This window comes from Lampris incognitus, chromosome 19, assembly GCF_029633865.1.
Source record: "Lampris incognitus isolate fLamInc1 chromosome 19, fLamInc1.hap2, whole genome shotgun sequence".
In the NCBI taxonomy this organism is placed as follows: Eukaryota; Metazoa; Chordata; class Actinopteri; order Lampriformes; family Lampridae; genus Lampris; species Lampris incognitus.
The window spans coordinates 34,855,487-34,882,960 of record NC_079229.1 but is presented as its reverse complement, the minus strand read 5'-3'; the positions used below and the strand labels follow the sequence as shown (position 1 = coordinate 34,882,960).

Genomic DNA, 27,474 nt, shown 5'->3' with positions numbered 1-27,474 from the left:
TGAATATACTCCATACTGCTGAAGTATGTTTCTGTTGTGATTTAGTTTTGTGTTTGTGAAGCACTTTGTAACCTTACTTTTGAAAAGTACAAAAGAATTAACGTCTGTATTGTTATTGTCACTTTGTATGGTGGGAAGGCAGGCAAGAGTACACCTTCAACAGCAGAATGGCAGGACTGGCAATGAAACGAGAGAACGAGTCAGGCAGCGACTTGTTGAGAAAATGTGTGTGTGTGTGTTTGTGTGTGTGTGTGTGTGTGTGTGTGTGTGTGGGGTTCCCTGTGGAAACAGCAGCTCTATGGCTCTTGGACTTGCACAGCAACAGCAACAACCATGCGCTAAGGCTTGTCCCATAGGGAAAGCAGAGACTTTCTGCAGCTTTGCACCAACGTTTCATTACACAACTTCAGGCTGGCAGTCAAGGCATTCCGGGTATCTCTCCCACTGCGTGTCCTGCTTCAATGTAGACCTTTTTTTCCTTCCTCGGCGATTGAATAAGTTCCAAGTCGGGGTTGTCCTACAGAAAATGCAGACTGTCTCTATCATCTTTAATATTTCAAATGAAAACATAAAGACACTGGCCAGCAAAAAAAAAAAATCCATTGTTTCACTTGGATGGCACGGTGGCACAGTGGTTAGCGTGGTCACCTCACAGCAAGAAGGTCCTGGTTTGAGCCCCGGGGTAGTCCAACCTTGGGGGTCGTCCTGGGTCGTCCTCTGTGTGGAGTTTGCATGTAGTTCCCGTGTCTGCGTGGGTTTCCTCCGGGGGCTCCGGTTTCCCCCCACAGTCCAAAGACATGTAGGTCAGGTGAATCGGCCGTGCTAAATTGTCCCTAGGTGTGAATGTGTGTGCATGTGTGTGTGTGTGTGTCGGCCCTGTGTGATGGCCTGGTGGCCTGTCCAGAGTGTCTCCCCGCCCTGCCACCCAGTGACTGCTGGGATAGGCTCCAGCATCCCCGTGACCCTGAGAGCAGGATAAGCGGTTCGGATAATGGATGGATGGATGGTTTCACTTTACATTATGGAAAGGTTTGTTATCCGGCCCGGGACACTCAACCAGAGAGTGTCCATTAAATGGATTTAACATACAGTCTGCAGATAAAGCGCTTATCTAAATTAGAAATGCATGCTCTAGATATATATGTTAGCGTAAAACCCACAATTGAATTGTCATCACAAAGATATCGAGAGCAACAAAACAGCTTCCAAGAATCACTGTTTAGCCCAGATGTACATCGACTGTATCACGATGACTTTCACAGCCTTTATTAGCTGACCTGCCAGCGATAACCAAGCCTCTACTAGCTTAAAAACACGAGAAACCCTTCACTAAAAGAACCTTCACAGAAGAAAGCCTTGGGCAGAAAGGCTAGCACTGACAGAGAGAAACAGCAGGTTATTGTAAAAGGCTAAGTAGCAGAAGGAGGCTGATCGACATCCATCCATCCATCCATTATCTAGACCGCTTATCCTGCTCTCAGGGTCGTGGGGATGCTGGAGCCTATTCCAGCAGTCATTGGTTGGCAGGCGGGGAGACACCCTGGACAGGCCGCCAGACCATCACAGAACCAGCCAGCCACCACACACACACACACACACACACACACACACACACACACACACACACACACACACACACACACACACACACACACACACACACACACACACACACACACACACACACACACACACACACACACACACACACAGGGACAATGTAGTACAGCTGATTCACCTGACCTACAGGTCTTTGGACTGTGGGAGGAAACCGGAGCCCCCGGAGGAAACCCACACAGACACGGGGGGGACATGCAAACTCCACACAGAGGACGACCTGGGACGACCCCCAAGGTTGGACTACCCCGGGGCTCGAACCCAGGACCTTCTTGCTGTGAGGCGACCGCGCTAACCACTGCGCCACCCTGCCACCCTGAAAGTGCGTCGTATATGTACATATCATCACACACACACACACACACACACACACATACATATTGTTATATATATATATAGAGAGAGAGAGAGAGAGAGAGAGAGAGAGAGAGAGAGAGAGAGAGAGAGAGAGAGAGAGAGAGAGAGAGAGAGAGAGAGAGAGAGAGAGAGAGAGAGCGAGAGAGCAATATTATATATATATTGCTATGTGTGTGTGTGTGTGTGTGTGTATATAATATAGCAATATAGCTATATATAGCAATAATATATATATATATATATATATATATATATATATATATATATATATATATATATATATATATATATATATATATATATATATAAAGCGATAATGGTTAAAATTGTGATTGTTTCATTTTTTTTTAAATGGGAAGTCAAACAAAATGACCCGCTCCTAAAGTTTATAAAAATATACTTTGTGTTTTAATTCACTGGCTGGGGGGGGTCATATACAAGGGAAAATACCCGTCTCTAATGGCAGATAGCTCTCAGCCTGTGTGTCATCCGTTCACATTATTCAAACATACATCTTGTCGGCACATTGTGGAAGATTAGACCGAGCCACCAGCGGTCCACAGAGCAAGAGTTGAACCCGGGTGCCAGGTTTGGACGTAGGGGTATGGAGGGGGGACAGAGAGAGAGAGATCAAGCCGAGTCCTGAGTTAAGGTGACACGTATTACCTCATCTGTCACCCTAAGACCAACAGTGAGAGCTTGAACCCGGCCTACAGTCACCTCTAATTAGTCCGCGTCTGAGAGCCACCCATCTGTACACAAACAGACCGTGGAGACATGCAGTAGGAACCACAGACGGCAACTTTCGTTAGTATTTTTCTCTCACCCGATTCCTCTGCCAGGAAAAAAAACAATGATGGCAGTAGCAAAATATGAGAAAAACTTTCAAAAGTGAACTGATGTTTCTCTTTTCATTCCTGGCGTACTTTCATATGAACCTGCGTCTTTCTGGAAGATAATGCCAGATGTTAAAGGGGGGGGGGACCATGATTTTCAACATTATCTGTATTTATACCGCGGTCTCAGATAATGCTGGTCTCTGATTGGCTGGAGGGTGTTCGTGAAAACCATGTGATGCACATGTACTTCAGCTCAGTTTTTTTGGGGGGGGGGGGTTCCCTCTTTTTCTCCCCAGTTGTATCCGGCTAATAACTCCACTTTTCCGAACCTTCCCGGTCGCTGCTCCACCCCCTCTGCTGATCCGGGGAGGGCTGCAGACTACCACATGCCTCCTCCCATACATGTGGAGTCACCAGCCACTTCTTTTCACCTGACAGTGAGGAGTTTCACCAGGGGGGATGTAGCGCGCGGGAGAACCACGTTATTCCCCCCAGTTCCCCCTCCTCCCTCAACAGGCGCCCTGACTGACCAGAGGAGGCACTAGTGCAGTGACCAGGACACATACCCACATCCGGCTTCCCTCCCACAGCCACGGCCAGTTGTGTCTGTAGAGACGCCAGACCAAGCCGGAGGTAACATGGGGATTCGAACCGGAGATCCCTGTGTTGGTAGGCAACAGAATAGAGTGCTACGCTACGCGGACGCCCCAGCTCAGGTTTAATCACTGGGTTACACTTTATTTTAGGGGGTCAGAGGGGGTTGGAAATTACCTAGTAATTTCCTAGTATTAAGGTGGTAATTATCACGTAATTTCTTAGAAATAAGGTGGAAATTACCTTGTAATTTGGGTTAGGGTTAGGGTTAGCTGTAAAAACTACCACCTTATTAATAGGAAATTACAAGGTAATTTCAACCTTATTTGTAAGAAATTATGTGATAATTACCACCTTATTACTAGGAAATTACTAGGTAATTTCCGAGCCCCTAAAATAAAGTGTTACCAATCACTGTTGTAAATTCATGCGCTGGCCGCAAACATTGAAATTAAGGGAGCGTATCTGTGTTCCAAGGGTCCTATATTCCCCAGGTCAATATTCTGTCAACCCCCCTATTGTGTTTGGGTCAAATTAGACCCATTTCAAGCTAAAACATTTCCGTTTTGTTTGTTTTTTTTTTTTTTATTGAAACAAGGCTTCAAAACAGTTATATTAACACACCAAAACCAATGCTTACCATTTTATTTGATTTTGACGGTCTCTAATAATTTTTTTTACATCTTTTGTGTTCCAAGATCAAATCTGACCAAGCTGAGAATATGTAAGAGTCTGGGTGCTTTGTGTGAATACAGAGCTGGGGAGCATCTTTTTCAAGTTCCCATTATGTGCTGCACAGAGCTGGGGGAACATGGGACCCTAGGAACTTAGGACCCTGGGGGAGCACATATGTAGTACTGTGGAACATAGGACCCTGGGAACATAGGAATGACTCCAAAATGAGTTAGCATTAGCTTAGCAGCTAACTTTCGTTTCATAACCTCTTAATTCTGAGTCAAAAACGTTCAAGAAAATAATTATTTGATTTATCATTTATTATACATAATAAATTAATGTTTTTTTTTATTTTAACTCGCTGTCAAGTGACCATGGTATAAATGGGATAATCCACGACAAGGGGTGCATTAAAGGATATCAACACACTATATGAGCCCTCGTTGCACATCGTCATATATTGATCCTGTTGACAATGATGCTACATATAGCTATATAACGTAGCGGCGGTATTCACATTTTCTTATACAATGCAGCCTATCAGCCAACGAAGTCACTTGCAGATGCATTTCAGAGACACACAGAAGACTGTTCAGTATCATGGCTGCTAATAGTGTGTTATTCTGTACAACATATATATATATATATATATAGAGAGAGAGAGAGAGAGAGAGAGAGAGAGAGAGAGAGAGAGAGAGAGAGAGAGAGAGAGAGAGAGAGAAATGACATTGAAAATCATGATTGTTCTTTTTAAAGAGCAAGAATATGGAAGGAAGAGTCGATTCAGAAGACAAGTTATTGCAAGCAGTGTTTTAACCACAAGGGAAAAGGAGGGAGCATGTAAAAAGGTCTGGAGATGTATAGTCCAGAAACAGACAGACAGGGTTTTTAGCGGGAGCAGCTGGGACGATGAAAGATGGAGGAAGATGTTTTTGCTTTCAAGAACACCTGCTGAGAGTTATACTGAGTCCTTCGTACCGTGGACAGCTGAGATAAAAGACTACAGTGACCTGGAGCGATGCAAGAGCCCCACAATACTCCCCTGCTAGTTAAAACACAGAATAGCACTGTGCTGAGAAAGGCCAACAGGGCTGTATGTGTTAATAGCTTCAGGGTCAAAGGTCAACAAGAGATGAGTTGGAAATAGGAGGTGTAAAGACAAGGAAGAAGGAAAGAAAGACAAAAAACAAAAACAGGCATGCAAACAAATAAATAAAAATGGGGATGAGAAAGTAAAAGTCAAAATTACAAAGGGTAACATCCGTCTGTTTTTGCAGGGTATATTAGTCGGGGTTTACCACAAATCATAGCATCCTTACAAAAAAAAGCAGGTTAACATTGGAAGGTATAGCCATAAGAATGTTGAATTTTGAATTTAAAGAGCTTACACAGGCTGCTGAAAGCACCGATGAGCTGCATTACAACTCCTTTTTCATATTTTCTGCTATAGTCACTATGACCCTATTTTAAAACAGGTTTCAGTATACTGCAACCAAGTTCTGCTTTGACCTCATCCTGACCACCAGGCACCAAGGGATATAAATACATATGGGTCAAAGGGGTCAAAGGTTAAGCCAGTTAATGGCAAAAATATCTGTTTGCCAAACAGGTCCTACAATAAAGGCTACTTTCATTTCAAGTCAAGTCAGTCAAATTTTATTTATATAGAGTATTTTATACAATGTAAGTTCAATGTGCTTCACACAACAAATATGAATAAAAAATAAAAAAACACGAGTAATGTGTGCGAACAACAAATGCATAATTGCATAATTCTTCCCCTGCCCACCCACCAACATAAGTATACCCACTCACACATACCCAAACAACCCAAAGAGAGAGTGAGAGAGGAAGCAAGAGACAGACAGACAGACAGATGGAGGACAAGCTAGCCATAGGCCTGAGAGAACAGGTTGGTCTTAAGCTTGCTTTTAAAGATGACACAGTTGTGGTACATCTTATATCATCAAACAGTTTGCTCCAGAGAGTGGGCCCGTAATAACTGAATGCACCTTCACCATATTTACTTCTGATAATGGGTAGAGTTAGGAGACTAGTGTCTGATGATCTGTAAGCAGTGAGCAGGTCAGAAATGTATTTAAGTGCTAGACCATTGAGTGAGTAATATTTTGAAATCAATTCTGTATTTTATCATAACCCAGTGATATGATCTAAGTATAGGAGTAATCGCATCTCATCTCATCATCAGCCGCTTCTCTGGAGTTGGTTCACGGTGGCAGCAAGCTAAGTAGGGCACTCCAGACATCCCTCTCCCCTGCAACGCCCTCCAGCTCCTCCTAGGGGATCCCAAGGCGTTCCCAGGCCAGATTGGACATGTAGTCCCTCAAGTGAGTTCTGGGTCTACCCCGGGATCTCCCCCCAGTTGGACGTGCCCGGAAAACCTCCAAAGGAAGGTATGCTAATCAGATGCCCGAACCACCTCAACTGGCTCCTTTCAACACAAAGGAGCAGAGGCTCTACTCCGAGCTCCCTCCGGATGTCCGATCTCCTCATCCTAACGCTAAGACTGAGCCCAGACACCCTACAGAGGAAACTCGTTTCAGCCGTTTGTAACCGCTTGTATAGGAGTAATATGTTCAGTTTTTCTTGTCCCAGTGAATACTCTGGCTGCAGCATTTTGAATGAGCTGGAGCCATCCCAGTCTTTTTGGGATGTCCAGCAAAAAGGGTATTACAGTAGTCTAGCCAAGTAAAGATGAATGCGTGAACCAGCTTTTCTGTGTCTGACTGAGACAAGATGGGTTTAACTTTGGAGATACTTTTTAGCTGGTAGAATGCTGTCCTAGTTATACTTGTAATGTGGCTTGTGAAGTTGAGTTCTGAATCAAAGACAAAACATAGATTTTTAACCTGCTCACTGGGTTTCACAGGCAGTGAGATCAGTTTGGAGTGGATCTCCTGTCTCTGACCTCTAGCGCCTACCACAAGGATCTCGGTCTTTGCAGAAAGTTTTGGTTAATCCAGTGTTTGATGTCACTGATACAACTGACAAGGTCATTGGGACTGAGGTTATCGTGTTAAAGTTAAATATACAATTGCGTATCATCAGCATATGAATGGTAAGATACATTGTGCTTCTTTATATGATGGAACCAAGTGGCAACATATATAGATTAAACAGTAATGGGCCTAGAACTGAGCCTTGTGGAATCCCCACAACAAATGTTAAAATTGCTAGATTTAAAGTTGCCAAGAGACACGAAGAATATCATGCCTTTTATATAGGAAGAGAGCCGATTGACGACATTGGTGTAATATTTAGTTTCAGTGGGACCAAACATATAGCAGCAAACATATGTACACACACACACACACACACACACACACACACACACACACACACACACACACACACACACACACACACTGCATTCTTTCTCCCTGCTCTTTCTCTGTAGCCATGGACATCCAGTTACATGTTGTAATTACAGAGTACGAGCAAGCCATCCTTGGCCAAATGAAAACAAAAGGAGTCTTCACCACGAGACGTTTGACATACCTATGTCCTTGGCAACACGCTTTTGTACGTCCAGCTAGCACACCTGACTGTCATTAAAACGCCACCAAACAACAATTAGCAATCCCTTCCTCAAATCCTATATAGAATAAATCAGCTTAATCAGGAAAAGCTTTTCATGTTTCAGACAATGGCACTAAGAGTGGTAAAATATCATATGCAATATCGCATCTTTCAATCTTGACAAAGCGACCAGCATATAAAATCAAAAATGGACAACTAAAAAAAGCTGATTCAAAGGAATACTTGAGGTTTTTAAAACAGCCCATCTAATTTACCGAGGAATGGGGGGTCCTTTGGTCAGTTTGACAAGCATTTTGCAATATTTGTTTGGTTGTCGAGATATTAGATATGCTGTTGCCAGCCAGTGGTGCAAAGAGCAATTCTCTGAATCAAATGCACTGCACTTTTCCAAATTAGTTCCACGTAGAAGTAGCTAATATGATTTCCATGTTGATATCCATGAAATGAATTTGCTTTCAGTCTCATTGACTCAGGCTACATTGCTGCCAAGGCTAACAGCTTACTCTAATACATGGATAAAAACAACTGGTTTCTGTTATCTTGGACTCAGGTCAGCTTCTTAACATCCTCCACTATGCAGCCACAGCAAAGTGAAGGAAAACTGTTAGTTTTGCTGCTGTTGTGTGATATCTCTGGCCACATGAAACCACATCATCCATCTGAAAACTATAAAATACTTTTTTTTCCAGCCATCTAACCACCTAATCTTCTCTTTCAGGGTACAACTCAGCCCAGAGTTTATAGTCTGAATCACCTCCCCACCATCTAGCCCTTCTGCTGAAACAAAATGAATACTGAGTGAGGAATGTTTGCATACTAGGAGCAGAGGAAACAGTGAGAGGTGTGTGTGTGTGTGTGTGTGTGTGTGTGTGTGTGTGTGTGTGTGTGTGTGTGTGTGTGTGTGTGTGTGTGTGTGTGCATGTATATAAACATCTCAGAGAGTGTTGTGTGTGGTTTTTTGCATGTGTGTGTGTATGTGTGTGTGTGTGTGTGAGAGAGAGAGAGAGAGTGATCGCACTAGCATGCTTGCATGCATATAAACATTTCAGTCAGTGTATTATGTGTGGTTCTTTGCATGAGTGTGTGTGCGTGCGTGAGTGTGCGTGCATGCACCAATGACAGGTAATGTCAGCCAGGGATGAATAGATGGTCTCATGGTTTTGGCTCTATAGGGGGGCCTAGAGGTGGGGAAGGGGGAGGAGGAGGGAGAATGTGCGGGAGGGGAGGAGACGAGGGAACGAGGAAGGTCTGGAGGGGGCAATGAAAGGCTTTCATTCATCCAAACCAGATCCCTCTGCAGCGCCCTGGATACCGCCAACCTCCGGCAGGTATCGCATAAAAAGACGCTTATGAAGAATCGGGGTCAGCTTGTGAAAAATAATTTTAGACCTCGGCAAGAGGGTGCATGGTTTGAGAAATACTCCTCAAATATGTTGTGGTATCGGAACTGAATGATGAAGGCTGAGTGGGTTCTGATAGATTCTGTTCATCATAAAGTTTGATTTTCCTTTTTATTTTTATTTGCATATCCTACCCATGTTGTATTTAATAAACTCGGTTTCATTTCCATATTTTACGTGCCTCATTTTCCGAGGTCTCAGGTATTTCCTCCCCGTTCATATCCCAGGATGCAACAGGTTCCGTGGCTCTCTGAGGGGAGCGGGAACAGAGAACAGGTAGCAGGACTGTTCCCGAACCTCCCCTCACAGAAAGAGACCCTGTTTGCTGACTTATGACTCCTATTTTGGGCCGATGTACTGCCCGGCTTCTCCCTGGACACACAGACCTTCACACAACCGCTGGCTTCATTGCCCTCGTCATTAGTTTAATCAAAACCGACAGGTGAAATAAAGAAATGGGGAAAGGGGCAGAATGCAGGGGATTTAAAATGAGGAAAATATGGAGATGTACTGCTACCAATACTGTCTGATACTGGGTCAGTGCCAGAATTAAATAGGGTAACGGTATCAGAGATTTTGCTAAAAGCCACCGGTAACGTTTCATAAATACGAGCAAAATGCCTTAGTAACTGCATTTTTGGCAAAGCCTTTATTTCGTTAATGGTGGGGAAAAAACTGATTCTCCTTCAGTTATTTTGCCCACTGGCCCCAAACTAACGGTCTAAATCTGCATTGTTCAGCAAAAGTAATGGAGCGGAGCAGTACTCAGTACCAGCCTATACATAAAGAGTTGTACTCAGAATCGGTATCGGCAGTGCAAAAGGGACTGGTGCATCCCGAGTCTAATATGAAGCTCTTATGGATATAATATAAAAATGCAAGTGGCCTACAGTTGGTAGAGTAACATGTAAGACGGCAGATACTGTAAGGTGAAGCATTTACAGACAGCTCATGTAACGGCAGACAAAAAGACCAGCTTATCGAGGCATTTTATCTCATTCTGTTTGATTTTTTTTTGTGATTTTGATTTTGAGATACTTTATTGATTGCCGTTGGGAAATTACGCTCTGCATTTAACCATCCTAGCTGTGTAGCTAGAAGCAGTGGGCAGCCGCCATGCAGCACCCGGGGACCAACTCCAGTTCTTCTTTCCATTGCCTTGCTCAGGGGCATAGACAGGAGTATTAACCCGAACATGCATGTCTTTTTGATGGAGGGGGAAACAGGAGCACCCGGAGAAAACCCACCGCAGACACGGGGGGAACATGCAAACTCCACACAGAGGACGACCTGGGATGACCCCCAAGGTTGGACAACCCTGGGTTCGAACCCAGGACCTTCTTGCTGTGAGGCGACAGCGCTAACCACTGCGCCACCATGTCTCATAATGTTCATATCAAGGTATTGCTAGCAGAAGTTTCTTACCCCACTGACAGTTAATAAAGGTTGTTTCTAAAAAATACACTTCTTTCAAGATAACAGGACTTGTTTCAAGCTAGACCTGTATCAAGACTTGTTTCCAGACATTAACTGTAAGAAAGATGATCTTGAATCAAGTTAAATTTAGTGAAAATTGGAACATCTTCCTAGCAATAACGTGAAATGAGCATTATGAGTCTTAAAGATAAAATCCCTCAGTAAGCTTATCTTTTTTTGCAGCGGAGCTGAGCAAAAAGAAATCTCATTAAAAATGTTTATGAGTATATGTATATATAAATGCTCACAACCTAAAAACCTCTCTGTAAGGTGAGCGGCTCAGTTTGAGTAACCGTTAGGTTGACATTGGCACATCAGGGGAAACGGCAGCGGCAGCAAATACAGCGGCAGCAAAAACAATTAGTCAAAGCAACGGCACCAGAATAATGAGGAGTCATTCCTGCAGCCTGTAGACAAACCAGCACCCCCTCCCAAGCAAACAGCAACCCCCTCCCCGCCACCGCGACCTTTCCTTCTCACCCTGGAAGACCATGTGTTTCAATCTCACATGACAATCCAGCCATTGTCAGTCATTATTTACATCTGCCTGACCCCATGCCGGCATGCAGCCCCGGCTGAACCGTGTCCCCGGGACGTCTCAGTAAAGAGGGACGCAGTAAAAACAGACAAATTCACATGAAAAGCTGGTGCAAATGAATGAATGGATAAACGAATGAATTACAGTCGGGCATAGGTCGAAGTACAGAAGTGTGTCAGTTCACACACTGCATAAAAAGTCAAGTTTATCAAGTTATCTTGCTTTAAGTCTCATAATGCTTATTTCAAGATATTACTGGTTTAAATTTCTTACCTTACTGGGCGATAATGTTTCATGAAAGTGTACCTATTTCATGATTATAAGACCTGTTAAAAGAAATTATCACCGAACAGGAAAAGAAACATTTGTATTTTACAGTAAATGTCTTGAAAAAAGGTCCATCATCATGAAATAAGTGCACTTTCTTGAAACAAACAACTATCTGCCGGCAGAGGAAGAAACCTCTGCAAGCAATGTCTTGATATGAGCATTATGAGACAGGAAATGTCTTGATATGAGCATTATGAGACTGGAAATGTCTTGATATGAGCATTATGAGACAGGAAATGTCTTGATATGAGCATTATGAGACTGGAAATGTCCTGATATGAGCATTATGAGACTGGAAATGAGATCAAATGAGCCTGTTTTGCAGTGAAAGTGCAGGCTGGCGTCACACAACACTTTGAAAAGAAAGAAAAAAAAGCACAATACACACTTGTTGGCATAGCACTAACTCACATTGTTCAACCCCATTGTGGCCAAAAAGGAAACAATGGCTTCAGCTCTAAAGACCTGAAGCAATGCACCGCAATGAGGTGGCTCCTCTTCCTTCCTGCGATGTTCACCAGATGTTTACCGCGGGACAGCTAATTAGTAATGTGCTGCAGTTTTCTCCTGTCAACACGGTCTGCTCTGTCAGGGTTACAAACGCCTGAGAGTCAGAGGGGCTGAAAACAGCAGAGGATGCATTCAGTGAGGGGCATCCTAGTAACCTGCAGCGAACGCTCGACTCTTGACACACAACATGAAACGCCGTGTTTCCCCCAAATACTCCTGCTCACTGCTGATCTACAAGGCGTAAATATGTTGAGTCTTCACTTTCACGGGGGAAAATGATTATAACATTTCTCCATCTTGTCGTATCAACGTTTCCCCCTTTTGCATTAGCGAGAAGAGGTTTTAAATCACAGTTGCACCTGAAAACTTTATTCAGCGAGCAGGTTTGTGAAGAATGCTTTCAATTCAAAACCCGCGTGGTCGGTCTCAGACAAACATGAACGCTCCTCCGTGCTCGTTTCTGGTGGCATTTCGAGTCGATGCAAATGCCGAGATTAAAACTGCCACCGAGGAAACATTCCGACAGCAGCGGTTGTGTGTTTGTACGAAGCACCAACCTGTGAAGCTGTAGTTAAACAGTCGGCTCTGGGCCCAGGAAACAGGTCGCCCGCGCTAAGTGTCTCTAATTACAAGGTAGAGAGGAGCTCCAGGACAGGTCCTGGAAAGCCCTGGAAAGTTTACTGTAATCCTTTGTGTGCGTTTTATTAAAACACAACACCTCAAAACTAGGCCAAAGAACATCTCTGAAATATGAATGAACATTTATTAACAACTTCCATCCAGGCTTATTTCTGACTGCATGGCCAGCAAAAGAAGCTATTTCATGCTAACTTGGGACAACAAGGTTTCTGAGGTGGTTCTTATCTGCACCCGTTCCGGATGGGCTATCATCAGGCGACACAGTAGTGCCAGCTTGCTGCATGTGAGGCTTATGTCTAGGGATGAAATCTAGGGAAAAACATTTCTTATGAACACATATGTGAAAGACATCTTTGAACCCAAATTATGCCACTGGTTTTTATTATCCGGCATTCTTTATTGGCAGCATCAAAGGGCGAAAGTGATGCAGGTTTTGGTTTGGAAGTGAGAACCTACCTCCCCCCCCCCCCCCCCCTGCAGAGAACAGTAAAAGTCACTTTTGCCAGATAGTGAAAGCTGGAGCAGATTACTTCATTTCTGAGGTTAGGATGCAGCACAGCTCCGGTGCATCTGAGAGCGATGGACGCACCACTGAGGTGCAACACACCAGCAAAAACACCCTGTGTCATCGGTAAAAGTTCATTATTGTGAACTTTGTGATGTATTTAGTGTCCATAAAGCTATTCCTGATAGACAAAGCCAAGAAAACCTTCATCAGCATATTGAGAAATTTTAGTACCTCCCATTTTAGTACATTCCATGCTTCGATGCCGTAACACTAGTCAAATAATAACTTTGATTAACCAAATCCTGAAATCCAACAGTAAACCTCTTAAAAGACTCACTCCTTTTCAAACTTGTGTTCCATCAAAAGTAAACACAGTAATAAACCAATGGTCTCAGAGAGAATACTCTCATTAAGTCAACATAAAACGTAGGCTGCTGGATGTCTCCATCTTTGAAGCATCTTTCAAAACCTCACTGAAATTTATCCAACTTCAGCCTTTCATGTTGAACAGTCTCTGTCAAAGGAATGACTGTATCTCCACTGTAAACCAGACCGTTCAACAAGAGTTTAAACTCCAGATGTTTTCCCATCACTGTATCTGCCGGGGTTGCTCTATACTCCGAACGAAGCCACACAAAAAGGAAGTCAACACAATCCTCCCCGTTATAAACACTGAGCGGCCGAGCTAACCGTCCCAGAGGTTGAACTTTACCTGGAAGACCTCCTCATCCAAGATCCTGGTGCCGAACACGGTGATACCATTGGTGTCGATGGTGGCCAGGTCACTCCGGAGAAGAGGTTTGGTGAGCTTCTTCTTGCAGTCCACAATGATGGTGACTGTCTTCTTCTCCACGCTGATGGCCACACGGTGCCACCTGGTCAGACACACAGAGGAGAGAGATGAGGTTTGAAGGCAATGCTAACAAACAGCAGGGCAACTCATCCTGATGCTGCTATTGGCTGTCCGGCTGACACCAGGAGGAAATAGAGTATCGGTATCTGGGATTTTAGCCAAGGCTAAAATTTGATACCAAAAGCCGTGAGTAACATTTCATACATAAAAACAAAATGGATACTTAATCTGTATTTGAAACCAGTATCGGCAGGGAAAACAAATATTGGTGGACCCTAAAAAAGCAAAGACGAGTGATTTAGGGCCTACGTCAAATGTTCTTTACGTCTGTTGAACATGAACTCATTTGGTTCAGGAGTTACCAGGATTCTAAGACTGAGTTTGGCTGCACATCAGATGACAGCTGTGAAATGTTAAATTCAGCTGAAATACAGCACAATGAAATGAGGAAAATGAAAATAAAAACTCTTTAGGAGGTGCTGTTTCAGAGGTATAGTTTTCAAATTAATGGGCTGTTTTAAAAAACTTAACATAGTGAATAAGGTTTTAAGAAGCTGAAATTAAAACTAAGGTTTACAACCGAGTATCTACTGATGTCGAATGTTTCGTGCAATTATCCTGGCGACAGGGCCAAATGAGCCCAGGTGTAAAACTGGCAAATTGCAGCTTTGGGGAGAAGTGCTTCATGTCAGACTATGTGTCTGGCTGTGATATAGTGTATGAGGGATTTTAGAGATAGGACTTGCACGCTAAATCAAATGCACCAACACACATCTATTCCAGCTCAGTTAACGTTTTGACTTCATCGGAACCTGTGTGTACCGTATTCAAACCTGCCCTCATATTTATATGCCGGGCTCTGGGGTCAACACGAGCCAGAGTCCATGTTCCATACACCACCAAACGTGTGGTACGGAAACATTATCGAACGGCGATAATCTGAACAAAAGCTACCAGATTGTGGTATCAAGACGGGATTGATTGAACCAATCACAACGAGTGCATCAGCAACAGAGGACACGTGTCCGAAGCCTGAGATTTACTTGTGAACCAGTACAATAAGAGCATATTCTAAATCTTCTATAAAATGGACCGACTTAGAAATAAGGTATCTTTGGGCGTCCGGGTAGCGTGGCGGTCTCTTCCGTTTTCTACCAACACTGGGATCGCCAGTTCGAATCCCCTTGTGTGGGTATGTGTCCTGGTCGCAGCACTACCACCTCCTCTGGTCGGTGGGGGTGCCTGTTCAGGGGGGAGGGGGAACTGGGGGAATAGCGTGATCCTCCCATGCGCTACATCCGCCCCCCTGGTGAAACTCCTCACTGTCAGGGGAAAAGAAGCGGCTGGCGACTCCACATGTATCGGAGGAGGCATGTGGTAGTCTGCAGCCCTCCCCGGATCGGCAGAGGGGGTGGAGCAGCGACCGGGATGGCTCGGAAGAGTGGGGTAATTGGCCGGATACAATTGGGGAGGAAAAGGTGGGGAAATTCCAAAAAAAAAAGAAGAAAAAAAAAAGAAAGAAATAAGGCATCTTTGTTCAGTTCGTGCAGAGAATGAAATCAATAGGCAGCTGTGTGGTACAGTTAAATGGAAAATCAAGAATGTAGAAATAATGAATGAATAAATAAATATATGGATTAACAGGTACGGTAGAGATGTCATACTTTACGATTATAAAAGGCGTCCTACCGGATCGGGCGGCGAAACAGAAAGCACCGTCATGTCACGTGTGAACAAACGCAATCCGCAAATCTTACAGATAGAAGCTGTACGAGTGAAAGGGGGAAAACCGCCAGCGTTGCCGGAGAAATCATTCCTACAATGTTAGGGAATGTGTGTGTGAAAGCGTTTATAGATGCAAAGGGTCAACTGGGGTCACACGTGAGATTGATGCCTCTCCTCCGTCCGGACCGTTTGCCACTCACATTTAAGGGCTATTGCATACCGGGCGGCAGCGGACCACATTCCTGCCCCAACACTTTGGCCCTGTTTAACACGGGATTACACTCATTAAACTCCAAGCTTAATCCTCCTTCTGGGTTACTCGGCATGACAGACGTGGTGAACATTGTGGAAAGTGTGTGTCAGGATACAGGAAGGCCCGGCTTGGCAGAACAGAGGCCGCACAGTCAAAACATTGTTCTGAGGTGGAAGATGAGAGCTGGCACCGCTTGAGCTGGAGATGGCAGACCGGCAGAGGCACTTTAAACGCAAATACATGTCTCCGCTTTCAGGTGCGAGTGATCGTCGCTCCGGCTGTCGTTATAAAAACACACGGGCGCTGTGACTTTTGTCTTAAACTGTAGTTCCTCTGAACAGAGGTGGATGATGGTGGAGGTCCAGGCCAGGAAATGGCAAGATTAGCGATGAGTAAACAGGCCACACTATGTGGAGTTAACACAACTGCAGGGATCAAAGAAGGTTGAATCAGTTAATCTGGATACAATGTTTATTGACAGATACGTTTCATCACTCATCTAAGCATCTAAGATTAGTGATGAAATGTATCTGTTCATAAACATTGTATCCAGATGAGTGATGAAACGTATCTGTCACTAAACATTGTATCCAGAAGAGTGATGAGACATACGTATCTGTCAATAAACATTGTATCCAGATGAGTGATGAAACGTATCTGTCACTAAACATTGTATCCAGAAGCGTGATGAGACATACGTATCTGTCAATAAACATTGTATCCAGCTGAGTGAAGAAACATATCTGTCAATACACATTGTATCCAGATGAACTGATTCAACCCTCTTTGAATTTTTTACCTGGATTATCGACTTTGCATCAAGACACAACTGGAGGAAGAATTACCAATCACCATATGAGGCAAAGAAGCAACGACCAATCAGCTACGTTGTGGAAAAGTAAATAATGGAATAAGAGGTTAAAACAACGTCTCAAATCTATATGATGGACAGACTCGTAATGCTGTGTGCTGACTGATAATGTTATTGTGGAAACGAAACATTTTTAGAACGCGATTGTAATGTCTCGACATTATTCTGTAATATCTTGTAACGTCTTGTCCTATTTTACATTACTATTGCGTATTTTGATACGTAAAAAAGACGTAACGAGACCAGTCCAGGACGTTTCTGGTGTGTTGCCCCAACCCCATTTTGTTTTGCAGAAGATGAACTTAACATGTTAGAATCAACTTTCATTCATATGTATATTGGGTTGAATAGTGCTGGGTAATATGGATGAATTCGTGATAATCATTGCAAATTTTAATAAGATATTGATATCATAATATCTGCTTACATATGCAAAAATACCATGTTTAAGAACCCAACTGAGGTTCACCGCATTGAACCGTTTGGTGATGTAAAGTACAACATCAAACCAAAACTAGTTTTCAAATAACCCTCCCTCAAATATTTTTAAGTTTATTTTCTGATAAATTTTAAGTCATAGCTTCCCATTAACATTAGTTTAGAAGATAAAATTGTGTATTACGATATGATGATATGCAAATTCCACCTTGATACAATACCACTGAAGGATGATAAACGGTAAGTATTACATGTGTGTACTAATGGTATGTACAAACGACATGTATTATAAACAATGCTGTACTATTGCTCAGCACCTATAGTATTAATTAGGGCAGGAATACAGTAACTAAAAAAATGGACACACTAAAATGGTCTAAAATGAAAAACATATCATGCAGAAACCTTTGTTATTATTAAAGATGGCCAACATTGCACAGTGTTATATAAACTCAACAGAAATTATCCCATTGCCCTATTTAAAAAAAATATAAAGTTAATACTTTTTTTATATTGATTATATTACCACTGTGCGTCTCTGTTCAAGTTTAGCGTGTCTTTCTTGGCAACAATCAACACGTCCACAGAGGCCATATGCAGCATTAGCTAGAGTTGACGGGATTAAGACGAGGCTTGGAGAAGGAATGCATCCCGACCCACGAACTGCTCAAAATCCTCCAGAGAGAACATCGGGTCACAAAACTACACAGCGGACAAACGCACCCCCACCGGACCTACACAAAAGCAGGCCAAATTTGTTATTATGTGTTTTTTGTTGCTACAGAGCTGATGTTTTAGGGATAAATGGTGCTTACATAGGCCCAAATGTGTACACTTGACAAGGATTTCAACTATCCCCTCACTAATGAGCATACAAACCACATCGCCTTTTGGTCGTGAAATGTCTACTCACTGGGTTATGACTTCCATCATAACTGTGTTCCAAAATGAAAATGCATTTTCCCAGCAGTCCCTTTGTTCCCCCCCCCCCCAACCACACAGGCTCATATCAACTAAGTCTGGGCTCAGAGCGAGAATTCTGGGATTTCTGAACCTGGGAGCAGATAATCAAGCCTCCGTTAAAAGTTTAACAAACTCTCTGTACCAAATCTGGTTGGGGGAGGTAATCCAGGGGGGTAATAAGGAAGTTTAGCACCATCCCCCCCTCCTCCCCCTCCCTCTCTAAAATAACAGAGGCAGTGAGTTCATGGCTAAGGTCAGTTTGCCCATAGCAGCCCCTGCTGTGCCCCAAATAATCCAGTGTCTTTCTGCCTTTGACCCATCTCTGTTCCCCGGCACCGCTTCCCAGGAACCCCCTGACCAGACGGATAATCCTGATGAGCACCTGCGGTGAGAACGAGGGGAAGATCTAGGTTGTTTTCATGCTCGTATCGAGAGGAAAAAAGTCAATGGAAGTCAGAAGAAGTTTGCAGATGCGAAACACCTCATGAACTTCTAACTCATTCACAAACTGACTTTTAATCTCACATTTAGCTGCACCATCTGTGTAGATTTGGGGGGCTGTGACACCTCCAAAAATGTTTGCCAGCTGAGTGCATCTAAAAATATATGCTGTTGTAGATTTAGCCTTTTTTTAAATTAACATTTTAATTTTTATTGGTAAGAAAATGGGCACAAGCGACTTTTTCTGCAACCCCACTACAATTCTCTTAGTCTCTCCTTGTAATCTGTCAATGGTGTTGCCCATGCGGTTTGATTCGTTGTAGGACGTCACAGAAACTCCATCAACAGAGATGTAAGCAAGATGTCCTCTGTCACCCTAACCTGCTCAAATAAATCAATTTTATGATAAATTTTTAACTGTTTCTGATGTGTCAGGTTTTGCTTTTCTGGGTTGTCGGTTAACTAAAAACATGATTCAGATGAGCTAACTTGAGCGCTGTTTAGCAACTATTTTACAATGTCAGTGTGAAGCATCCAGTCAGGATATGATGTAAATAATAAGTAACGTTAGACACTCAACTGAAAATGCACAGTCAATACTAGACAAACTTAAGACAATGATCCCACACTGTTCTCTTCACAACAAAGTCACACAACACTTGTGATTCACATCTATGACAATATGTCCTTGTTGGGACTGTTGTATAGTAGTCACTTCATACTTTAACTAGATTTTGGCCAGTCTAATTCAGTTCAAAATACAACCCACAACAACCACAGTGGATGTCATGACAGTAACAACAGATGATTCTTACAATCTTTTTGACTCAAATGAACTTTACTAACAGTATTTTTTTGATAGACATATGGCATAAAGTAGAAAAACCTTGATAGATATAAGGTTGAAAGAAATTGTGGCCTGACTTTGATTTGAGAAATCACGAGAAATAATAAGTCATAATCGTATCACAGTTTAGAATTTGACCCACCAACACTTCTCTCGGCCAAGGCCACCACCCCTTCTCTGCCTAGTGATTATCTAGCGCGCACGTGTGTGTGTGTGTGTGTGTGTGTGTGTGTGTGTGTGTGTGCGCTTAATCTGACTCACTTTCCATCAGCCAGGTTGAGGGTACGAAACAGGGGGTAGTCCTCTGGGGCCGGTTTGTGATTCTGGTCCTCGTACAGGAAGACGGGGGAGCGTCCGAGCTCCACGCCCAGCTGCTGGACACCCTGCTCACTGTAAACTGACAGCAGGAAGGTCTGGAGACCGGCCTTGGCCCTCACCGTGGTCAAGATGGAGAAGTCCTCGGGGAAGATGCCTCCTAAACAGACAGACAGGCCAGGAGAGGCGGGCAGATTAGAGTCAGGCACTCCGATATCACCTCACACAACAACCACACATGACACAAGCAGACACAAGGTGACATAACATGACACAACATGACAACATGGCACAACATGACATAACATAATGCTATACAGCATAACATGATACGACACGGCACAAGAGGCCATGTTTTGATTGGATGTCTTTTGCTTGGATTGCATGTTTACCTCACACGATATTGCTCATACTGTGACGTATGTGGGCTCTTTTTAAAGTCACTTTACTGTAAAACTTTAGTTGGAATGCACTTGATCGTAAAATAAATCCTTTTTTCCCCCCACTACAAATATCCCTTTCCCTTTAAGTTAATATACAACCAATCAAGCTACACACACACACACACACACACACACACACACACACACACAAAAACCCCTTATGAGGAAAATCACAAAAGAAAACAAAAGTTGACAGAAAAGTTGTGTTAAATATCTGAAGGGCATTAAATGAATTCGGTTCAACAGCTGTGTGTGTGTGTGAGTCAGACCTATAAACGTGTGTTGCCTCATGTGACTATATATACACTAGCGCTGCCCGAGCTGGGGGGAAAGTCGTATTACGATTATTGTGTGTGGACAATATCGCGATTTGCGATTACGATATAATAGACACATGAATACACGTGGCGACTTATGTTCAGCATGCTTTACACGGTACCTCTTTTTGCTCAATGTCACTGAGCTTGAATCCTTATTATTATTATTATTATTATGATTATTATGATTATTTTGCCACCGGTTCGTCAGCGTTAACCGGCTCGTCGTCACCGGCGTCCATTTTGTCCTTTTTCCTGGTCGCGCCGGATGTGACCTCAGACTGCGCGCGCGCGCCACCGCCTAAACGGAGACTGATTGGTCGTTTCTCAATTATGGGCGTGGATATGCAGATTGCACACGAACAGACGCTCAAAACACGCGTACGTGTTGTTACTTGTCTGCAGCCGGCTGCTCTTGCAGCCTTTTGCGCTCATGTACGGCGCACAGGCTGACGTCGCCATGGCGACTGCGATTAGATGAATCGTGCGCCACTAATAGATACACATATGTAACTCTCATTCTACAAATAACTTATTTAAAATGATCGTTTAACACTTGGCAAATAAAGTGCTCTGCATATTCCAGTGTTTCACCATTATCGCAACTTATTTCATTTGTTTTTATTTTATCTTGTGTGTGTTTGTGTGCTATATATATATAGTATATATATATAATAGTGTGTGTATATATAATAGCATATATATGCGTATATATACTATTATATATATATACATATATATATATATACATATATACATATATATATATATATATATATATATATATATATATATATATATATATATATATATATATACACTATTTACTCGTAATTTTTCCCTCTTGCACCAACATATCAAGACAAATTCCTTGAATGTTCTTTAACTACTTGGCAATAAATCTGACTCTGGTTGTGATTCTGACATGGGCCAAAACATCAAGAGCATCAAGCTCTTACTGAACCGCTTCATTAAGGACGCTGGCACAGAAACGCAGCGTGTTTCATGTTCCGCTCACATTAAGCCCAAAATCCTTTTATTCAAGGAAAACAATACGGCTGCGACTGCATCTCCTCCAGCCTCGTATACACACACTGAGACGTTATCCTCAGGTAAAGGATGAGAAGCTGAACAGACATTATGAGAAGGCTGTCATCTTCTATATCAGCATCACTTGAGGCCTATTCAACACAGAGCTAACTACGGCTGTCGCGACCCATTTTAGCGTTTGGTCCGGTCAAGTTCACACTCGGTCCTGGTTATTAATGGGAGCAGCAACTGGCGGTAGCGAGTCCTGCTGGAAACAGGAAGCGACAACTGGAGTTGAATCCAGTTTCTGTGTAAACGAGCTCGGCTGTAATGAAGTGCACGACGCTCCCTGAACGTCAAGTCGGCCTTCAAAACCACAGCGGGCATGGCAGGTTTGGTTCTACTTGGACACACGCTGAAACAAAAGTATTTTTAAGTTTACGGGCAGATTCTTTTCTGTGTTGTGTTTGCTACTGGATAAGACGGAAAAACACACGCTTTCTCTGGTGTCTCTCGGCAGAGGTTAACAAAACGTGAAGGGTCGCCCCCATATATGCTGACATCATAGAGCTACATGAGAGTTACATTCAGACCGCATCCTGACTACACATTCACCTTTACTTTGATTGGCACCTCTCTCGGCACTCAATGTCACCTTACGTGAAAAGATGTTGCAAAAAAAAAGTGAAACACAAGAACATAATAAGAATCAATAGATTACACAATTACTAAAACAGTCTTTAGTGATTGGCCTTATGTGAACAGGGCCTCGGTGTAATCCAGTAACGTGGTCCTAATTCACACCATCCATGTTTCACTTCCAAGAACACTTGAAGTCCGAACCGACTGGGGACAGACTCGGCACCGCACACTTCAAGACTGACGTTTACGGATTACCAATGCACAAACACTAGTTGTGGTCGTGGTCTCAGAGACACACAGGTGTCAGCGAGCTCGGGCTCGTCTTGGTTCCAGTCATAAATATCAAACATGTTTGAGTTTATCGTGATGGGTTGAAGGTTCAATCGGGAGGTGAGCAGCCGAGCGTGACCAGGTAAGTGTGCCGACTGACTGTCCACGGTGTCCTGAGCCGTTTCACACAGACCGGTGCAGACTCTCCACCATCTTGAAAAGCAGCTATCATGATCAGATCAGGGTTATAATCGACCTTTAAATCGTCTGGTGAGTTCCCACCTTAACGGAGATGATCAAAACGCCCGGTGGCTGTACTCGTAGGGTTAGCAGTAGCTGCAGTAGCCTACGTGGACACACTGACGGTAACACAGGGCCTCCTGTCTGAGGTCTTGGCAACCACAATAAAAAGAGACACATCTAAAGACTGCTCCGCCACAAAGGAAGGAAGAGAGACAACTTGAGAGAGCTGAGAGGAACTGGGAGGTTTATCTTACCTGGGAAAAGCTGTTTGGTGGGGGCACTGATCTGGGCCTGCTTGGCAACCCGGTAGGCCGTGTCCGGCTTTGATGCTCTTCGGTTTGTGCAAAATCCTGATGTTTTCGTCACTCCTTCGGGGGAATTGTGAAATTCTAATACTTTGAGGACATCCACTGGTTCTGCTGTCGGAGAAAGAGCAAATACAACACTGATCAGTTCACAGCATTTGCTGTTGTGAGAGTCAAAGTTTAGGGTCGATGTTACTTCGGCGATGTGACATAAGGTTGCGCGGTCAACCAACGAACATTTATGATCCGAGGCTGGGGAACACAGATGTTCGTACAGACCCTTAACTGCCACACCGACCGCCCGACTGAATGGCAAGGTCGTAACACAGAGTGGGACGTTTGACGATATGCTTCATGATTTGTGCAGAATGGGTCAAATGTGTAGCTGTGTATGACAACGCTTGCGACTATCATTTTGCTCTCTTTGCATTCCTTCTCTAATTCAAACTACTCCTGGTTTGGGCGCAGGCTCAGAAATCAGGTGTGGTGGTCTCCTGGTACACGGCTGGGTGATGTATTTTTCAAACAGGTATGACCCCAGTGTGTGTTAAGCCTGAGGATCCCTAGTTTCTCATCCCCAAAATAAGCAGAACTCGGGGGCGAATGTGTACTGGTTACATTTTCTGACAGCCACATGGCTTAATTCGTACCATGCTCCTGGACAACGCTGGTCTCTGATTGGCCAGAGGGTGTGCGTTAAACCTGTACAACGCACACATAGTTCAGCTCGGGTTTAATCAATCGCTGTTCTGAATTCATACGTAACCATAGCAACGCAGCCCGGGAAGCAGCTGGGAGCTTTAGCTTAGCGGCTAACCTCCCCTTCGTACCTTTTTTAATTCAGGGTCCAAAAAGTTCAGCTGAAAAGTAAGTGAATGCTCGGGCTTCTAGTCTTTGGTAAAAGTGGCCACGGTTTAAGCGGGATAACCCATGACAAGGTGTGCGTTTAAGGATTTTAAAGGCGTGACGCGGAGGCGCTTGTGTGCGGCGGCATGGTTTTTTTTGGCCTCCACGTCACGCTTTATAATCCATCCAACGCACACCTTGCCGTGGGTTATCTCTCACATAGATAACGCAGTGTACTCTTTACGCTAACAGACCATAACGTGGTAAAAGGGGATTTGACACCCGGCCAGGGGAGACAAACAAACCTTCTGCTGTCATTACTAGTTAGCTTGCTAAGATCATGACATGCCGGTAATCACCCCATCTCCTAAAAACCACAACCGGCTGAATAAAAACTGCCTCGTGGAACGTCGACCAAAAGGCCACGGTGGCACATCGACGTGAGAATGGTCAGCCGTCACAGCCCACCATTTTCCTGACAAATTCAGATTGCAGACGGTCAACAAACCGGCATCAAGGACCGTTTCACTCGGACCAAGACATGCTGCCAAGTGACCCGTGGCCCCGCTGCCTCATGTGACAGGAAATATCTCCATCGAAGCCAAACAAAGGGCATAATGAACATTGTGCCCACAGCCAACTAGTCTAATGACACTTGGATAGGTTTACCCTGATAAGGGTCACCAGAGCCTTTCTGAGTTTCCCATTCTCTTCAAACTGACGCGCTTTACATAAAGGAGCCTGTTTGGCCCCGACGCTGCTCACGGAGATCCATGGGAAAGTATTACAACCATACTCTTCTTAATCAAAACACCTGCTCGGCGTTAAACGTTAGCTTAGCGATAGCAGGAGGAGGTAGGAAACCCCCCCCCTTCAAACTCACATAATGAAGCTCTATGAGAGGACCACGCGAGAGACTCGGCAGCGAGTTACTTAACCCAGCAAAGCGTGGAAATACCTCCCTATAAATAAGCAATACAAGGGCAGATTGTTAGGGGTAATGACTCTAATCCGTTTTTGTAGGGTAAAGAAGCGAGACGGGCCGTCTGAAATAATCAACGGGCCCTTTAGGATGGCGTTTAAAGCTGGCGTTGGGTTTGCACGTGCCTGGTCAAATCATCTGAATTTTTTGTTCAGCCACTTTATACAAGAAGGTATAATAGAAAAAGAAAGGAAGGGGGTGGGGTGGGGGGGGTTGTCTGATTTCTCTCTGAACACACTTTGGCTGACATTCCAGCTGTGTTGAGGAAAAGCAGACTGAGACAACCTGTTTCGTTCTGGTCAACGGAGCACGTGGCCGGGGAAAGCCGTCCCCGTTTCAGCCGCGGGCGGATAGGCAGACCTGACAAAACCACTATCTGGAGCCTAGAAAACCAAACGCTCCTCCGATTCTCTGCACATCCAGGGGGCCACCATCGTGTATCTCGAGGAAGAATGAGGTGATGGTGGCGTTACAGCCTCCGTTGTACGATAGATCCTCCATGTGACTCGTTACGGGGGAATAACAACAACATGAAAGTGTGTTAAAGTGTGTCGGGGCCTCGCGTTGGTGCACTGTGCAACAGGGCTAATGTGGTGCAGGCCTGCTTTCATGCTAACGGTGAAGGCATTATCACAAACAGGGCAGAGCCTACATGTGGGCCTCTCATCTTTGAAAATGTGCACCATCTGGGATGGACCAGATGTGCCTTACAATGAATACGGCGAGGGCAGAAGAGGGCGGCTACACCCCAGAACTGCACCACGCACCAGCAATGCCTTCCTTACTCCACTTTCCACGGTGCTGCGTGGCTAATCTGAACGCGAGCACGAAAACAACACAAAACTCGGCGTACAGCCCTGCTTAAGGCCCATCTCACCCAGCCACAAAGCGAAGGCAAGACCCCCCGCGGAGCCCTCAAACACACACAGACCCGAATAACAGCTAGTAAATGGGTGTTTAAAAACGCTCTGTCGCTCAAGTTTCCCTTTCCCTCTTCTTAGGTGTGGCGTGTCAATCTGCCCCCATCTAATTCCTTCACCTCTGTTCACCGCAGAGGAAAAACCCAGAGAAGCCCAGCGACAAACTAGCCTTCTGAAAAGGAGGCAAACATGAAAGTCCAAATAAAAAGCCGGTCAGCTGTCATCCAGTAAGGATGTTATTATGGCAGACCACTCCGGCCTTTTCTTGGAGCGTGAACTGAGGGCCTCTTTGTGAGTCCTCGCAGGGCCCTCGCAGTTCAGACTCCGGGCCTCATACGTTCCAGATGTGGCGATTCGGTGCGGGGTACGGCCCTCGCGCCGAGGTGCCAAGAAAACGGCAATGTTGGCCGATCCGTTAAAAGTGGCTCAATGACGGGCTTTAGAAAGATGCTCCTGATGAGCTGTGTGAGTACAGTGTCCGTTTGCTCCCGGACTGTGCAAACATGGCCGCTCATCTCTTCCTGAGACCTTCCCCCCCCATCATCTGGAGGAAGAAGAGGGGAGAAGGCTGACCAAGCTAAGATCATGTCAGACCTGCTCTAGCGTTCAGTCAAATCAGGACATGTGGAAATCAAGGACTGTGTGTGTGTGTGTGTGTGTGGCCGACGCATCATTTACATAAAACACAGATCAGCTGATGGAACATGATCCGCGTCCTGTCCAGAGGTGCTCATCAGGGCACATTTCGAGATAACTGTGTGTTCCCGACAGCTAGCGTACGACGTAGAAACATGATTCAGGGGACAGAAGCCAAAATACAAAAAAAAAGAAGAAAAAATCCGACAGCCACGCTTCTTTACTCATCACCAAATACGCAAGGCCTGAACATGTAGGTGTCAACGCCCTCCCTTGTCCAGTGGGGGGCGTCATTTGCAGCCCCCCTTTAGTCCTCACAGAGAAAGCAGAGTTGGCTGGTAAAGGAAGGAGAACCTTTTCACCTGCAGGTCCCTGTGACTCTAATAATATCTCCTCCTGTCTGAATCCCTCTCCCCCTCTCACCCTCCCTCTCTCTCTTCCCCCCCCTCTCCCTCCCTCCCTCCCCCCCTCTCTCCTCCTCTCTCTATCCTTTGACTTCCACCACGCTCCCGGCTCAAACAAGACGGCTTTATGCTGGTGTCATACCAAGGAAACTTCACAGAGACCTACCCAATTTTTCAAAGCGGCACCCCACCCCACCCCCACCTACCCCACTCCAACCCCCCCCCCACCCCACCTCCTCTCTGCTCTCCTCACCATAACTCCTCCTTATACCCCATCTACAAGAATATCAATTATAGTGTTGTGCTTCTTTTTCTTTTTGGCTTTAAAATACAAAAAAAAGAAGTTGAGAACGGGTCACGTTAGTCGCAAGGGGGCAACTTCTGGAAGGCCAACGCCGCGCTCACGCCGAGCGGAAAGCATTCGCAAAGGAGCTTTTATTCGCCCGCTCCAAGTAGCGGCTTTGTTGGAAACGGCTTATCTCCAAATTATCATAAATCTGTGACAGCTTCAATAGGACCAAGGTCCACCAGCGTGGAGTTGGCTATAGCTTATGTGTCCACCGCCACCACCATCAGACCCCCACCACCACCCACCCACCCCCGCCCCCACCTCCTCTCCACCCTCCACCCCTTCAAGCAGGGAGAGGAGTCTGAAAACGCTAGCTTTGTCTGCTGGAATGCACATCT

The 27,474-nt window shown here is 44.5% G+C and overlaps 1 protein-coding gene across 1 annotated transcript in view; it reads right to left on the bottom strand.

The window, feature by feature from the left end:
- col11a1a (collagen, type XI, alpha 1a) overlaps positions 1–27,474 on the bottom strand; it is a 142,997-nt gene that overhangs the window by 112,570 nt on the left and 2,953 nt on the right. The window contains exons 2-4 of the mRNA XM_056299707.1: positions 22,949–23,113; positions 19,697–19,910; positions 13,757–13,919 (exon numbers count right to left, since the gene is read on the bottom strand). Coding sequence (XP_056155682.1) covers positions 13,757–13,919; positions 19,697–19,910; positions 22,949–23,113 — 542 coding nt within the window. The remainder of the gene's footprint in view (positions 1–13,756; positions 13,920–19,696; positions 19,911–22,948; positions 23,114–27,474) is intronic.